The 18,112-nt window shown below is 38.3% G+C and overlaps 1 protein-coding gene across 2 annotated transcripts in view; it reads right to left on the minus strand.

Annotated features, from left to right (window-relative positions):
* Positions 1-18,112, minus strand: part of LOC108978933 — a 95,080-nt gene that overhangs the window by 38,497 nt on the left and 38,471 nt on the right. For both annotated transcript variants that reach the window (XM_018949452.1, XM_018949451.1), the window contains exon 5: positions 15,816-16,996. In XM_018949452.1, coding sequence (XP_018804997.1) covers positions 15,816-16,996 — 1,181 coding nt within the window. The remainder of the gene's footprint in view (positions 1-15,815; positions 16,997-18,112) is intronic.

Genomic DNA, 18,112 nt, shown 5'->3' on the forward strand with positions numbered 1-18,112 from the left:
GAAACTGTATCGGGTCCATAAACTGCACAAATTTTATTGGCGGCTTGAGATGCATTTTTGCCTTTATCGCAGTAGTACTGTAAAATATGCCGTATTTTTTCTATATTTTGCTCCATGCTTGCGACGCTATAACTCACGAACGACGTAAAAGAAACGACAATCAATCAAACACGTATTAGCGCGTGAAATGAGCTTTCCAAAAAGGTATTTCATGACCCGATGCGACGAATAAAACTAGAACTACGCGCTCTCAGCAAGACTTTTTTGACAACCTAATATATCTGTATAATTTTTCATTATGATAACTCCAAGATTGGCCGAGATTTTAAGCAAAAAATAACATTGAAGTTCGAAAATCTTTATATTAGGTATATGGGGGCGCAGGGTTGCATTAACTCGATTCAACTCATTTTCAATACATTGAAATACTATTGTCGGGAAAGGATTGTGTTTGAATTTCTATTGCGTATATCACACATTGACCGATGTTTTCCGTCAATAGTCAACTATAGATATTTTGGTGTCCACATATTCGGTGCTTAAAGTCTTGAAGAGGTTTGGTCAAACGGTGGCATACTTTAAAATAATCATTATTTGTGTATTCCCATTTTGGATTGTGTTTTAAATCATTTGCTGTTTTAATAAACATTTTATATTAAGATGGTTTAGAAATGATTACCCTTTCGAAAATATAATATTCCAGCAACATTAGGTTAGGACGGTTTTTCAGAATTTCGTGTTATTTGGAAAGTTGAATGGAGCTATTCCACAATGAGAAGGAAACTTGTAGAACACTCAATTCGTGAGATATCGTCGTGCCAAAAAAATATTGAGCTCTTTTACAGAAACTTAAGAGATTCTTTGATTCCCCTTTCAGATTTGCCGTTTGTGTAGCATCATCATCAACAACGGTGAGTACCAAAAATACTCGCTGATTGATACAAAGTTATCGGTGTAATTTTGCGAGCTATATTATAACAGTTCTGAAATTATTAGTATTATGCCATCCCTAGAGCCTCAGTACTAAAATTGCTTATATAATGAGTAAATGTACATATTGGCAATACTGTAACATATTTTGTCTGGCAGCTTAGGAAAACTGTAAAATTTAAAATTTCCATTGCTTTAAACTCAATGCAATAATCTCTTGTTTACTCAATTTTATGAGAGAAAACTGCACAATAGAGCGAAAAAACACAAAATTCAATTTGTACTCATTCAAATTGTGTTGTCAGCAGAAAAGCGTCTTAAAAATTATAGCTGCGTGGATGGAGAGGTCAACAGTAGCGTACTCGACCATCACAACTCCACAAAATTGACGGTGAGAGGCCAATAAAAAACTGCATTGAGTGAGTAAAATGCGAACGTTGCGATTAAAGTGAAGTACACGTTTACACCTTTTGGCTACATACATATAACTACTTTTATTTGAATGAGTGCACTTCACCTAGGTGATTCTGAACAATTTTTATTGGAAATCGTGCGACTAAAGCAAATTTATTAGATTGCTGATTGAATTACCAGCGCGAATTGTGTGAACAAGCGAGCTGTCCGGTCACATTGAGGAGTAGAAGGGGAAGCTCAATAAAAAATTTAGTTGAAAAGAAAGTGTGTTGCAATTATAAGTAAGTTCGCAAGTTCTATTAAATTCACTGTTATCATTTTTATAGCCAGTGTTTTCAAAAGCAGAGATATGTGCTTATGTAAAGCTATCAATTGAATTAAATTCTTTATTACAACATGCATATATGTATATTACTTTTGAAATATATCATATGAAATAATCATATTAAATTGCAAACGTTTTAGGTCAAAACAAAACTATCTTAAGTTAGGTGAGAACAAGTTAAAACAATATAGTTTTTATTAAACAAGTGCGAATGTTATATTACGACATGTGTTTTTTAGTTTTGTTTTCGTGTGCGGAATCGTTGCGAATGTTGGAAAAGGCTACGGTGATTCAGTTTTATCAAAAACACAAGCCCACGAGCGGTAGAAAAATGGTCGAGGGATCGTTGAAGACATGCCTCGTTATGGTCGAACTTCGATTTCTTTAACTGGTGAAGGATATGGTGCTTGAAAATAGTCAGGAAAGCGGCAGAGAGATGGCAAGAGAGTATCGACATCTCTCTTCGAAATGCTTTTTCGCTCGAATCGTTCCAACTCGTCTTAATAAAGGTGAATCCTTTTCAAAAGTAGTAAACAGTAAACAGGTCGTTTTGGTGATGTTTGATAGTGCGAATTCCAATCCCAGGTTCATGGAGATAGCATTATACTTGTAACTGCCGATGAGACATGGGCCTATGAGTTTGCCAAGCACGCAAGTCAACACTCAATCGTCGGTATGGAAGAAAAAAACAAAAACAAAAACAAAAAAAAAAAAAACGAACCGAATCCAAAAAAAACCACGCCAAAGCCGCTCAAAATCAAGGTGATGCTCATTGTTTTTTGAATACGTTCGAGGTTTGGTGCATTATGGATTCGTTCCGGAAGGACAGACGGTAAATAAGGGGTTCTATTTGATCCTATTACAAAGTATAATAGTTTTGTACACCTAACTGAAAAGGTCTATGAAAGGCAAGCATTTTAGGACGACAGCGGGGATCCAAGCAGCATGTACCCCGGCTCTCAAGGCTATTCCGGAGAAAGCCTTCCGTGACACCTTTAATGCTTGGAAATAGCGCTGGCAGCGCTGCAATGACACAGAAGGAGCCCATTTTGAAAGTTTTTAAAGAATGTTAACAATTTTTTTAAATCGATTCAATCCTATTTCTTTCCGGACAAACCCTGTATGTGAAAATGATCGTTAATAGATTAAATGATACTACCCCAGCTCACATGTACTACATGCAATGATTTTCGTTTCTGACCTTATGCCGAATATGTCGGTCAGAGTATGAGTTATATACTCGTATAGCATATGAATACATCAAAATGCTTGAATTCCAAGCCTTTGATTGACGTTTTATACTTTGCGATATCTCCCTGACTTTGATGCCTGCAAGTAGCGAGAATATAAAATGTCTTACTTGTTTGTCATAACATTGAACATTGTGGAACTTATAAGAAACCTGCGGTAAAGTAGAAAATCTTCAGAAATCACAAATAAATTTATATCACAAAATGTTATTCACAGCAGCTAATATTTCAATTTATTCCATATAGTCGATGAGTGCATAAGAACCGTGAATATTAAGAAAGGTTAAGTTCAAAGATGTCATGTTTTTGACTTTAATAATGACGAAGTTGTAACACTATTCCGCCAGATAGTCTTCACGCTAATTTATTGATAAAGCACAACGTATTTCTTTATTCTTACTGGGGATAATGATGGAGATGTAGACTAGATTTTTTCCGTTATTTGGTTTGAAATTGTTTGACAGAAATACGTGATTTGATATTAACAAATTAAATGGAAAATTTTGTTAACGATTATCGTTGAAGCTTGACTTTTTTGTCGAGCTCTTCGGATAACTCTTAATTGAAGTGATAAGTTTTAGGTAACTTTATTTTGGATAAAGTATTCAAATTTAAATAATTTGATGATACCGGTATTTTAGACTTTACCAGAAAATAGAAACTATCATTATTTTATTAAATAAAATAAAATTCGCCATGTTTTTATCACAATTAATTCTTCAGCTTCTTTTCCTGCCTTTTTTACGGGAACTCATTAAACGCTCAACAACTCGAGCGACTGTCTGATTGTATTATTTATTTTCTGAAGAAGTGTAAAACATCGCAAACCATGTCATTAGTTGCTACAAACTATACGAAAACTTTTCTTGAAGCATAGAGTTTTTATTGCCACAGACGGTCAAGTGTTATACCTACAGTATAAGGCTAGTAATACTATTTTAGCGACATCCATGGTGGTTTACTACTTGTGTGAGACGCGGGTTACAGTCACAGCGTTGTCTTCTCAGTTCTGTTTCAATACAATGAATGCGCTGGAAGGCTCCAACACCTCTTAGTTGACAAATCTCGTCGATGCTGCCATTTGTTTATTGAATGCGATAGATTTTATATTTTTTCTGCGTCACACAATCAGCTATTAACACCGAATACAGGCAGACAGCGTTGCCAATTACTCAAAAAACAGGGCACATATATGCACAAGAGCAACCAAAACTTCTGGCAATCACGGCGAATACCAGATTTCCGCGTACACAACACGCCTGTAATTAAATTCCGTTACTCATAGCACTACTTTTAGTTGCTGTTGCATCACTCTTAACTAAAGCAACAAAAACATCAACACCATGCAACAGCAACAACAGCCGCCATCAAACCGCTAACCGCAGCGGCATACGTCGATTGACTAATTTGGTTTGTTGTACGCGCAATCGTGCTAATTGTGTCGGACGGGTGAACGGGTGAGCGTGTGCGAATGCAAATTCGAATGAACGTAACTGCTAGTGTGAATGTGTGTGTGTGTGTGAGGGAGTGCTTAATGTCCTTTGCTGCCTCATTTCAATGAAATTGCAGATGAGATTGCAACACCACTGGCAGATCGCATATAACATACACACACACATACACACACAAATTAGCAAGCTCACATATACATGCATACACTGGCATATTGCCTATAGCTGTGCTAAAAGTTTTCCGCGTTGGTGAGTTGAACTACGTCGAGGCTGCTTTACGGCAATTTACTGCACGAGAGGCGCCGATATGGAAAGTGCTCGTGGTTTAAGCATACTTTAGGGAGTAATGTCATGTGTGCGAGAAAATTGATGAGCAGAAATGCGGCCTAAGCGCCAGAAATCGCGCACGCATACAAATATAATTGACGGCTGCTGCTGTTTACTTTCGTCAGGGTTTTAACAAACGATTTCTTATGTATGCATGAGTGCGTGTGTGTGGGGATGAAATATGTGTGTTCTTTATTTTCCGCATTAATAGCCTCATGATGTACGGGCATATACTCGTATACATGCAAATGTTCATAATATTTGTGTTTTTGCTGATAAGCATGGTGGCGTGAAATGAGCTTAGCGATTACGATCACGCTCTTGTGAGTTTCATTTAAATCATATATGGTTTTCCATTGTTTACTTTCCCTATACTTTACTACATATAAGTATATAAGTTAATAGTACGTCATTGTGTGTATCTAAGCTCAAAGGTTATATTGTGTGACAGTTTCGGGCATCAGAACCCGTAAATCGTGATTTAAAAAATTCGAAATTAAAGGTCAAAGCTTTCACTTTCAATGCAAAGTTTTCAAACTTGACATATATTGTTATAGGACAAAATAGCTGATGCCCATTATAGCAACTTTAAATATGTTTTACCTTAGTTTAGTCTTGTCATATTTTGACTACATCTACTTCGTTTTACTGAAGTTAGTTATTGTTTTTCATCTGTTTTGAGCTAATTGCTCAAATGCTCTCGTTCCCAGCAAGCATGATATTAGCTTCGCCTTGAACTCTTTCAAAGCAGCTCCTGAGTTGACGGCTTCATCTGTTTTCTAGTTGTCAAAAATAGTCTTGTAACCAGAAACTCAAATTATAAATAAATGCAGTTGTTCTGGCAGGGAGCTTAAATCCTCCTGCAATTTTTAACTAAGCGAAAATTAATAGGTAACGTAGACAAGACCACATGAATATCTGTGTTTCTCTTTGGTTTCTGTATTCTCCCACAGGTCTTCTCTATGCTTAGTATTTCCGCTTAGAAGTTTGTATGAGTTTGTTCATAGGTGGATGGATAGAGAGCGATTTCAAGATGATTATAGCGTAACCTCGCCTCTGTTCCATAGTCCATTTTTAACCCGTCTGTATAGGTAGCTGTAGTATTCTGCACACCTACTAAATATTTTGTGCATTTACGTTCAGACGGTAAACTCATCCGAAAAGCGGGAGAATATAGTCTGACTAACTTAGGTTTAATTGAGCTTTGTTCATAATATTTCTGGTTCTAATTCATGTGTTCTGATAGCAGAGCCTTACTTTCTGAGAAAAGACGTTTATGCTGACGCAGTTGATGCAGAAGGATATTAAGGACATCAGTCGGGCATGATTTAATAGCCCTGGTAACCTCTGCACAGGATGGCCACTGTATTTCGTTTAATTTTCTGATTCCTGATTGTTTTCTTAATGCTGGACCCCAAATCAGTGCTCTATATACATATAAGAATTGGCCTAGCGATGGTCGTATGCCTCCTCATGGCTATGTGTGCTTTAAGGTTTCTGCAAAAAATTTTTTGTAGGCGTAATCAACGTGTACACCAACATCAACACTGTGTTATCTGCATATACTACTGTTGGTATTCCAATCAGCACCAAGACTCATAAACTCGATATGTACTGTGCCCAGAAAATAAGGTGACATTGTATTTATTTTGAAAACTCTTTATTTATTCTTCCAAATCAATTTCATCCATTTCAAAGTAATCCCTCCCGATGCAATGCACTTATGCCAACAGCTTTTCCAATCTTCAAAACACTGGTTGTAGTCACTTTCTGGGATGACCTTCAGTTCCGTCTTCGCTGCGGCTTGAATCTCTTCTATCGTATAAAAACGGTGCCCCTGGAGCGGTCTTATGAGCTTGGTGAACAGCCAGAAGTCGCACGGCGCCAGATCAGGTGAATACGGTGGTTGTGGAACGATATGTTTTGCGTTTTTGGCGAAATGATCATTTCATGCAAATTCTTTGCTCAACAAATTTCGACATCGCAAAAAACGAAAAACTCACTTTTAGCAGCTCACAAAACGACACGTATCTCAAACACTAATGCATATTTTGACATAAAATTTGAGGTAAATGTGACTGACAGCACTACCAACCTAAAAAAAAAAAAAATTCTCCAAATCCTTCGACGCGCGCAGTTTAAATTCAAATGACATACTATATGTATTTTGTAATAGCTTTCGAAAATATTGCAAATTCTTTTAATTATACTCTGTGATAGGTGATATCGCTGTTACTATATAAAGTATGATCGAGCCAAAGTCTCCTCATATACTTTTCCATGTTCTTCTATTAATCTGTTTTATTGCATTTCAGTGTTGAATTTCTCAATGGATGAAAATTCTTTGCTAAAACTGCTTTAGAATACCTTCTAAATCTTTCGTAAACTAAATTGGTAGAAACTCTGTTCAGAATTGCATTTCTTTGACTTTTCCATTTATAGCTATTCACCACTGTCATTCTCTAGAAAACAACCGCTCCCAGGTAGAATCATATATGAGTGAAACTTTAAAGGCGTTTTTCTCGAAACGACATTTTCCAAAATTACTGACATCATAACAACGACATGTTAACCGATCGTCTTGAAACTGAAAACTGAGTATTTTTGAATACATTTACTATACAATGACCTAGGATCTTTTTGATTGGTTGAAAATTGTCAATTTGCCATTAAAAAATGACAGTTTTTTTTTACCTAAAAACAACTTTAAGTTTCATAAACTTTTCAGCTACTCGGGGCACTACCGAGACAGCCCATAACTACGTTATTTTTCAAAATTTATGTAAAAAAAAAAATCTTAAAATATAGCTGAAAATATACTTTAATACGCTCAAAGAAGTTCGAATATTCAATAGCATACTTTCTCTTAAAAAAAATTCACGACAATCGCCTAATTTTTCATGCGTCATACTGGTAAAGCCCCTTAAGAGCCGAAGTGCAAGCTGCTTGGGTCCTGTCTCAAAATGGCGTGTATCCCCCAGAAGATTGCCGTTTTGCCTCTGGATCATACTTATAGAGCCATGACTCCTCATCTGTGATTATTCAAAAATTGAGGGTCTTCATCAGCGACCTCTTGCCGGCCCTCAAAAAAGGCCTGGTGTCGTCGTAACAACCCGCTTCTTGCTAAAGCAACATCTGGATAAGCCTGTTTGATCATATCTGACCAGCCGCTTGTTCGCTAGCTAGGAAGTACAATTGCGGTGGAAGAAAATCAGTCCTGTTACTTTACAATTAAGTCCTGTAACATAAAAACTCTCATGGATGACGTATTTTGGCTACCAATCCTGAAGAATATAGTAATTTTATAGCAATAAATTATCTCAACTTAAGTTTATATCTTCTATTTGACTGTTTCCAATTTCTAATTTCTTTCGCCAACTAATAATTTCCCTCTACCATAATATTAATCATTCTATCTCGTTCCTGCATCAAACAACCTAAGTCGGTCGAGTTAATTTAGAATGAACAACAATTTTTTTCTCATAAAGTCGCCTAATGTCTCGTGAAGTGTCACAATAAACGTTATAATTCTTGCACAATATCTACAACCAAAGCCACATAAAATAAAAATAAATTACAGGAAAAGAGTCGAATGCAGCGCAGACTTGAAGCTAAGCAAGCCGAAACACTTGAAGCCAGCCGAGCGAGCAATTGAGCTCATCGCAAACATTTGCGGCCTATGTCCATTTCTCGCTTAATTAAGGTCAAATGGCTGTTGGAATTAATCGACGGGGGGCAGCGGGTGGCGACAATGAACCGAACAACTTGAAAGACGTTCGGCGGCAATTGAATACGAATAGAGCCTGGGGAGACGTGCTAATATATATCCAAATGTTTGAATGGTGTTATACTATTTGGAGTAGTACCCAAAAGCGAGTGTGCGTGTGCTAATGGTGGATACGTGTTAATGAAGCAATAATACAAGCAGTTAAGTAAATATGCAAATTTAACGAAGCATTCCAATTGTGGGCTATCCGACACTTGAAACTGCTGGCTAATACCTCTTTGCTTTGCTTTTGTTATTAGGTTGGAGGCAAATTTTTTGTTGTCCGGCTTACGCAGATGTTGCTTTAGTAAGAAGTGGTGTATTTCAAACCCAGCTGCATTGACACAGAAGGATCCTATTTTCAAAGTTTCTAAAGAATTGTAACAATTGGTTCAATAAATTTTTTTTTAATCGTCACAGTCCTAGTAGTAGGTCGCTCTATGGTCGATTCATGTTTGCCAACGCTTAGTCCAATTTTCCATACACTTTCGTATTGGAATATTCATAGTCTACAGCGAATGCTGGCTTTTTATGGTTTCAATGGACTCTTGTCCCGTAGAACGGCACTGTTGTAATCATAAAAGCGATGAGAATCACCTCGATTATTGACTACGTTTGCAGAGTTTTCTGCAGAGTCGGCTTACCTTTGGAATGATATAAGTTTTTAAGCCTATAGTATCTCATCACCAGTAATGTTGCGTTTGACGTATATAGGGTCCTCAGCTATAGGGTTGACTATTATTACTCGAAAGATTCCGCTTTTCTTGTCTATTTTGGAAGTAGCGGTTTTTTTGACCGCTACCTGATTCTATTTGGTTGCTCTTGGTCTCATCTATTCTCTTAACTGAAGAGTGACCTCGGTCCGTGTCCTCAAGATGTTTAGAGCAATTTGATGCAAACATGTATCGTTCATGATTTGCTTCTACTTCCTGGGCAAGTGCCAAAGCAGAAGGCAAATCTGTTGGACGAGTGGAAAATAGTATATCGCAAAGGGGCTTCCTAAGGCCAGAGGCAAAAACACGTAATGCACCTAACCTATATTTATCATTTATTGAGTTAGCTACGTGACTTTCATATGTCATGATAGTTTTATTGGTAAGCAACGTAAGCTTTCTTTCTATTTCGGCGTAGAAATTCAACACTGTCCAATTTCCTTGCCTCAAGGTACTTAGCTCCTGTTCAATTAAATATATTGRTCGCTTATCAGCGTACGTGAAATCTAATCTTGCCACTATAGCCTTAAAGTTAAGAACAGTTTTGAAAGACGCTAAAACAGCATCTGCGCGCCTCTAACTTTGTTTCTTATAATGGCCACTGCCTGATAATGTTTAGCGCTTCCATCATAAGGTTCATATAATTTATAGGCGGTATGTGCGGCTTGCCTCCATGAGACGTAAATCTCTTGCTTACCATTGAATTCAGGCAAAGATTTAACTAGATCAAGAGTTTCCTCGCAACGCAGGGTACCTGAAATCCTAACCTCTTCGAAACTCTCTACGTTAGCTGTCGACGTACTTGTAAATCTTTTTGAGATTTCGTTCAACTTTTTGTCGAATTTCTCTTTTTGTGAGCTTATGGCGGCTGATAACGCAGCTGTTACTATAGCAGTTAACTCCTCAGTATTCATTTTTGGTTGATCTTTATCTTTTAGAACTAAACTATTAAAAAGGCTCGCTAAATCTACGTCGCACATTAAAGTATTGACCGCACAAAAACCCGGTATAATAAAATACCGTCTTACAATATCAATCACAAATCTAGTTAGATTTATAAAAAAGTTTCAAAAATACATCGAATTCCAATGATGATCATAGTATTTAAATATATTTATTAAGAAAAAAGGCACTGAGGAAGTCACTTACGTAATTTACTTTCTCTAAGCACATGTTTTAGTTTGCTTCATCCATAAAATTTTTTTTAAAAGTGAGCCAAGGCTGTAAGATATCACAGCAGGTGTCTCAAAAATTGGTAGAACCCAGTGATTTTTTCAGCAATGGTTAGCTTTTCGTGCTTTTGTCCCAAAGCATCCAATTTAAAGCAAATGAAAGACGTGGTTTAAGCTCCTCTGTGGGCGGGTTCCTTTTTGGTCAGCAGACAACAATGTTCACATGCTAGTTTCAGTTTTTCGGAACTTTTCAGTACTTCAAGAAATCCGAATTTCATGATATTTCATCATGACATTGCGTTTTAAGTCTCAGTATGTTTTTGTTGTCGGTGCGAAAATGAGCTTCGAACAAAGGGCCAACATTAAAACTGGTAAAATTGTTACCGAAACGTTTCAATTGATGAAACAAGATTTTGGCGATGATTGCCTATCCTGAAGCAGAGTGCACGAGTGTTTCAACGTTTTCGAAGTGATCGTAAGGCCATAAATGGTGATCAACATGTGGACCAATCAAATCCGTGATCATCAGAAATCATAATTGAAATTCATGGAAATGACATTGAAGATTTCCAAACCATCGATTTATTGCATTTTGACCGAACATTTGGGTTTTCGAAAGGGGTGTGCATTGTTTGTTCTGCAGTAATTGACTGACGACCAAAAATTGTCAAAACCAACATTCAAAGGACGATTATTTGAGCAAAACTCACAGTTTAACCATTAACCGCTCCCTATATTCACCTGATGTGGCAGCATGCGACCTCTTTCTTTTCGGAAAAATGCATTTGCCAAGAAAGCAAAGCTTTATGCAGACGTAGAGAGAAATTTTGCCGAAAAAACGATTTGTTTCATTCGAAGTTGAAATCTGGTATCTGTTTGTCCGTTCAGAGGGCTGAGAGGGCTTTATCAAATTCGATTTAAAAATTTTACGATGGACGTGGCAGCGCTTACTTTTAGGTGGAACTACTTATCTGAGTAAACGACCGACTGCAAAATCGGGTCAATACTACGCCTGGATTTCTCGGATTTTGATTCTTGCATGAAACAAGAGTATAAAATATTCGGTTACAATCAAGCTTAGCCCTTTCTTACTTGTTTTTAAATTAATTTTTCACTTTAAACATCCTAACTACTTTCATAGAAGTATGTCGTCACTTCGATTCAGTTGAGATCGCTGGCAGTGCGCTTTAGAATACTCAAGGAGTATCTGATAGTTTTTTCAGTAGCATCAAATTGTCTTCTTATCTGATTTGTTTGGGTACCAAGCCAAAGGGGAATTGATGGAAGCTGTCGATGAACTTGATAAAAAAAATCACCCTTACCCCAATTTTTACAAATCAATATCGTGATGGTAGTCGGCTGTCACCTTGCGATCTAGAGTTCAATATGCTTGTCAAGCACTGGTTATCAACCAAAATTGAGGTATTATTCGGGCCAATGTGTAACACGTGAGGTTGAGAAAGCCGCTACCAAAAAAAAAAAAAAAATTAAATAACTTTTTTTCTATTTAATGAATCTGGTTAATTTTTTTTTTATTTGCAGATTGACTTTTACATTTAACAAAAATGGATAACTGGGACACTGCAACAAGAATTTGGATTGTCCGCCGCTATCACGCACTGGAGTCCGTAGTTTCGGTTCAAAGAGAGTATAGGCGCACGTTTGGCGGCAATCCTCCGAGCAGATGGACCATAATGAAACTTGTAAACAATTTTGCCGAGCATGGGACAGTCAACAGAAGACCTTACCATCGAAACCCTTCAGTTCGAACGGAGGAAACAATCGCTGCTGTAGCTGCTGCCACACAAAACAATCCACGTGTTTCGACAAGAAGCTTATCTGCTCAAATGGGTGTAAGCAGACAGTCATTACAGTCAATTATGCACAAAGGTTTGGACTTATTCCAATATAAAATTCAGATGGCCAACAAACTGAATGCTGCAGACTTGCTTCAAATGGTGGAAGAGGATGGAAACATGTTGAACTGTCTTTTCATGTCTGACGAGGCCCATTTCGATTTAAACGGCAACATAAACAAACAAAATTGTCGAGTATGGAGTGCTTCCAACCCACAGATACTCCATGAGATGGAATTGCATCCACTTCGTGTCACAGTGTGGTGTGCAGTTTCATCACGCTGCATTGTCGGGCCCTACTTCTTCGAAGAAAACGGTCACACCGTTACGGTTACTGGAGACCGTTACTTGAGCATGTTGAGAGAGTTTTTCTATCCAGAATKRHGCCGAATGAGAATTTCTTTCAACTCTGTGTGGTTTCAGCAGATGGTGCAGCTCCTCACATAGCCCAACCTGTTATGACAGAATTGCGACGAAAACTTCCCAATAAGCTGATATCCAGAAACTCCACATCCCGTTGGCCACCCAGGTCGCCTGACCWTACTGCACCTGACTTTTTCTTGTGGGGTTATTGCAAACAGGAAGTCTACAAAGCAAAACCAACAAATTTGAATGAACTAAGGCAATCCACTCGAAAAACCATTCCGGCTATTCCTGTCTCAACTCTCCAAGCAGTAATGAACAACTCTTTGGTAAGATGCCGCATATGCATCCACGAGCAGGGGGGGCATTTAAATTCCTTATTTTTACAACTAATTAGGCTATATTTAATAAAATTGAATGAGCTTTAACATGAATAAAAGAAAAATGAATTCCATACACTGAAAAAAAAAAAAATTATTTGAGTTTCGAGTATACGAGGACATTGGCATAGTTTAGCGATTTAAGAGACATTGTCTAGGTACCCGAAGCAGAACCCGTGGGGGGAAGCAGAGGAAGGGGAAGACCTCCACTTCGGTGGAAAGACAAGATGGAGAAGGACCATTGCGAAGAGAAGAACGACTCGACTAAACCGCGTAAGCGGTTTCTACGCTGGTAAAGAAGGAGAAGTTTGTTCGTTTTATCTCTTGAAGTTGACATTAGAAGTCAATCAAATGGTAGAATATGACGTAAAATTCCTTTAATTTGTCTTTAAGTAAAAACTTTAATGAAAAACCCTGAATCATCTAAAATATATCTTTAATTAAGAAACTGTTTACATAAAATCAAATAAATATTAGGTAGATGATATTTAGGTGTTTACATTTGGGATTGTGAGTTCAGTGATGCCATTTCCTTTGCCTTTCACACACAAATTTCATATCTTCCTTCTCTTTGCGACAATACTAATTATATAACTACTGATTAACCCTGAACCAACTCAAAGGAAAACTCATAATGCCTCTCCGCCAAACTTTGCTGACGTTGTCAGTCGCGTTGCGGTATTCATTCAATTAATCAGAAGCCAAGTGTAATGTTTATTTTTAGTGCCATCACAGATTGTGATCTTCGCACCAACACGTCGCTGCGCCGGCAGAATTCAAGCCTCATTTTCACCATTTTCATTACACTTTTCCGCCGTTTACCGCCGAAATGCCGACACTGTTGCTGGTCATGTTTTTGTGCTCGCTGCTTACGAGCGTGTATATGTGTGTGTGCGGCTAGTTGTGATATTAAGCCAATGGTTATGAGTTGGTTGTGCAAAGGCAGCGGCGGCGGCAGCCAAAAAAGGAAATGAAGGCTGACGTTTTTCTTCCTTCCGTCCGTCTGCTAAACGTGTATTATGGCTTGCCGTTATCATTATTGTCAATCTAGCGTAAATGAAATTGATGAAGCCTGGCAGCTGGGTATGTACCGTGAGTGTGTGTGATCGTTTGCGAGTTTTTGCAAAGCGCTATTGCTATTTTAGCTTCAAGCAAGGAAAAAATGATTACATCTCTAATTGTTATTGTAAAAGATATTAAATTTTTATGCCAAATTACTTCACAACGATGTAGGGAACGAATTTTTTTTTTTTTTTTTTTTTTTGATATCAGCCGCTGGAAAGCTTTATTTGTTAAGTCTTTAGCTATTTACACTGTTTTGATAGAAAACAAGAAAAAACATTAACTTTGGAGGTTCCGAAGCTAAAATATACTTCACAAATACAAACAATTTTATATAAGAATTTGATTTGTTCGTTTGTATGACAGCTATATGCTATAGTGCTATTCCGACAAATGAACAGCTTCAAAAAGTGTAAAATTTCAGATTGATAACCTAAAAGTTGATGGACCAGTATATACGTATATAAAAACAGACCAAGAGACAGACGGATGTGGATTTATCTTTAAAAGAGTTTTAAAAATTGAAAATGTATTAATATAACTTGTTTAAGAGTTTACACTTAAGTTAGCGAGTTCTGATCAGCTATTAGCATTTCTACAATCCTTAGATATTTCTGTTCAAAGTTAAATAGTAAAAGATTCTTAGCTCTTCGCCCTCAGCACCATTCACCTTCTTCTTAGTTGTTTCATTGGGGTTCACGCGGTTTGGCACATTTCTTGGAAAAATATGATGTGGAATCATATCAACATTTCCTTCATGGATGTTTCGCAGTTGCAAAATAATTGATATGTTCAAGGCGGCTTGTCAAGATTTAGTATTCAAATAAAGTTTTTATTTTTTGGATTTTGCCATCAATTTTTTAATCAGTCCAAGTTGAGCCTCCTTCCAATGGATTAGCCACAGAACATAAAATACGATAGTTTCTTTATCTTTTTCAATTGAAATAAGAGCGATCCAGGCGAAATATCTAATACTTTTTTTCGACCAGTTTTGTGTTAACCTTTATCTATGGCATCGTAGCACTCGCGTTCGTCGAGGGTAAAGTCTTTTAAGATTAAGGTCTTGTAGCTTATGCTCTCTTGTTTTTTTCTAGTAGCTCAATGTATTCCCGTCTGAGAATAGGCCGAAATGAAACTTTATATGCAATGATGGATGAAACTGAACTACAGCTGCTTTCTTAAACTAAGTGCTTGCAACCTGTGTCACAGAGGCTACACGTGATCTTCTGTTCTCTACTCATAAACCGACGGGGGATACGTGGATGAGAAATCGCTGAAGAAGAGGTGAAAGTTAGTGAAGCTGTTTTCTATAAGGAGACAGACGGAATTTTATTTTCTGGATTTTTGAAGGAAGTGACCTATGTTCTTTGCCCCTATGGGCTTAAGTGCAGTTATAAAACCAAAGTAGAAGTTTTCCGTATTTAATGATAATTTAATGAACGAAAAGTGTTATCGCTATGCATCAATGCACCGTAAGGTGATCAGCTATGAACTTTTGCAAAATTCAGAATGAACACTCCCAAGTCGGTGCTCAAACGAAGCGCAATTGACATTATCTATTAAAGCGCTTAACTCGCCAAACTGCACCGACGAGCGTAATTGCCACAAAGTTTAGCCACTTCACTTCAAATGCTAAGAATTTATGAGCTGTCCCTATGATAATTCGCAGTCGCATTACATGAACACCAAGCCCGAGCGCCCACATAGTCACTCACTTCATTGCGGATGGAGCTATCTGTCGCCTCTTTCACGTGCCGGTCGGGTCGCCAACGCAATAGAGTTGTACTACATACATGTTGCACTTACCGTTATATTGTTGGACGCTGGATTCGCTGGTGTGGCCGCGTTAACCGCAGCTGATGATGTTGCCGTTGACGTGAAGTAAGTGGGGGACGATGCGGATAGCGAAAGCGACGACGCATCAGCAGCATTCATTTTTAATGACTTCTCGTTGCCGCCGACGTAGCTGTCACTCTGCTGCACACCCACATGTGCGGCCGCTTGTGCGCCAACAGCACCGGCCAGCTGTGTTTGGCTGGCAGTCATGTTGCCACTAGCAGTTGTTGTTACGAGCTCAGCAGCACTTGTTGTTGCTTCCGCTGTTGCTGCTGTTGCTGCGGCTGACATTTTCGGTTTCTTTGTCGGCGGCTCGGGGAGTATATCGCTGTCGGCCTCAACATCATCGTAGATATTTTCATTGCCGCCAACCAAGCCCCAGTCGGCACTCAGCTCCAAGTTGTCGCCGTCCCTGCCGGTGTACAGTGGCGGCGATGAGCCATATGCACTCGCTGTTGCCGGTTTTCCCGCAAAAATGTCGTGTTGATATTGTGGTGGGTGGTGCTCGCCACCCTTCCGCGCGCCGTGTGTGTGCTGTAGCATTTGTTGTTTGCGCTTTTGTTGTTGCTGTTGCATTAGCAGCTGTAGCTTTTTCTGCTGATGCTTCAAGTGCTGCTGGTGATGTTGATGTTGATGGTGCTGATGCTCCTCGGTGCGGTAGTCGTGATACAACACGGACGGCAAGTTCTCCGGGAAGCTGAGAATTTTGCTGGCCGACACCGACGATGACGGCGGGTAGGCATAGTATGCGGCGTGCTCGTGTGCATGTTTGTGTTGGTGTTGTTTTTGCTGTTCGTGTTTTTGTTTCTGCTGCTGTTGGTAGGTCTTCTTCTTCTGCCAGGATTTGGTGGCGTGTGTGTACGGCTTAGTGCCACTGTTGGCGGTGGAGCTGGAGATAGTTGTATCCTGCGTTTGTTGTTGTTGCTTACTTTTACTGCTCTCAGTGAGGTGTTCATGTTTCGGTGCGCTTACATCGAAGGTGTTGCCGTAGGGGCGTGGATCCGGGTATTGTTGCTGCAGCTTCAATGTGTCCACGATGGGTGGGGTTGTCGTGCCTGAGGTACTGCTCATCGCATTCAATCTGACAGTGGAAGTGTCGTATTGTGGGTTTGCGTGATATTCGGCTGGGATTTGGCTTCCAGGCTTTTTGGCTTTAAATGAAAAAAGAGCGAAAGAGTTGAAAGTAAAAGAGGATTATTAATGCTGAAGCCAACAATATCACAGTTTATAAATAAATATTAGAAATTTGCTTTATTACTACAGATGTTTTAGGCTTTGTTTTGATAGATTTCAAGGAAAGAGCGTACAGCGTTCGGCTTTGTGTCGCAAGAAACGCGTTTCAAGTCTGGGTAAAATAGTATTCTTTCATTACCAAATCTTTACTCCAACAGTGACGTTGGTTTAAATTAGTAACTTCTTGAAAAATTTTGTTAAAAAATTGTTCCGGTTTTTGGATAAGCAAAAAATTATGAAGCAAAAGGCAAAAGAAAAAACACATAAAAGATAAATTTAGTTTTTGCAACTTGAGTGCCGAAAAGCCAAAATTAATTCCTATGACAATCACGAGCATTTTCGGTTGATCATTGAAATAGACCCACTTAATATTTCTTTGTCTCGTGTAAACAAGTGCAGATTTTTCTATTGAATAAAGTACTAAATATAAACAAATACATTTTTTTCGAGCTACATTTAAAGTGCAAGTGGGAAAAGCTACTATTCAAACGAAACATTTAAGCAACACTATTTGTATAAGAAGTGCTTGAGGTCCGATTCCACCTCAAACGAAGACTTTAGTCACCGCTCCTGGCCACAAATAGTTGATGGACCTCAGAAGTGGAGAAAGGTGCCTATCACAAACTCCTTGTACATAAGAGCTTCCTCCGGCTATATCACTACATCATGCAAAGCGATCTGACCTAGATATGCTGGTTTAAAAGTTTACCCCACGGTATTCTACTCCTAATTTTGTTAAAATATGATTTTATTTTTGGGTTAGCAAAAAGTTACCGAACCAAAAACAAAACAGAAAAGGGATAACCGAAAACATATATGTAGAAAAAGCTATAAAAGCGTATATAGTAGGTTGTCAAAAAAGCTTTGCGGTATTTTTGGGGTATTTTTTATTGAATTTTCAATTGTTCATAAAATTTTTTTTTGATGATTCATGCCCAGCTCTTTCGACCAATTCAGCGAATTTATCGCAATTTTCAACGACAGGTCTTCCGGAGCGTGGCGCTCCTTCGACCACCACTACACCAGAACGAAAA

Source organism: Bactrocera latifrons, unplaced genomic scaffold, assembly GCF_001853355.1.
Source record: "Bactrocera latifrons isolate USDA-ARS-PBARC rearing strain unplaced genomic scaffold, ASM185335v1 scaffold_13, whole genome shotgun sequence".
Taxonomy (NCBI): Eukaryota; Metazoa; Arthropoda; class Insecta; order Diptera; family Tephritidae; genus Bactrocera; species Bactrocera latifrons.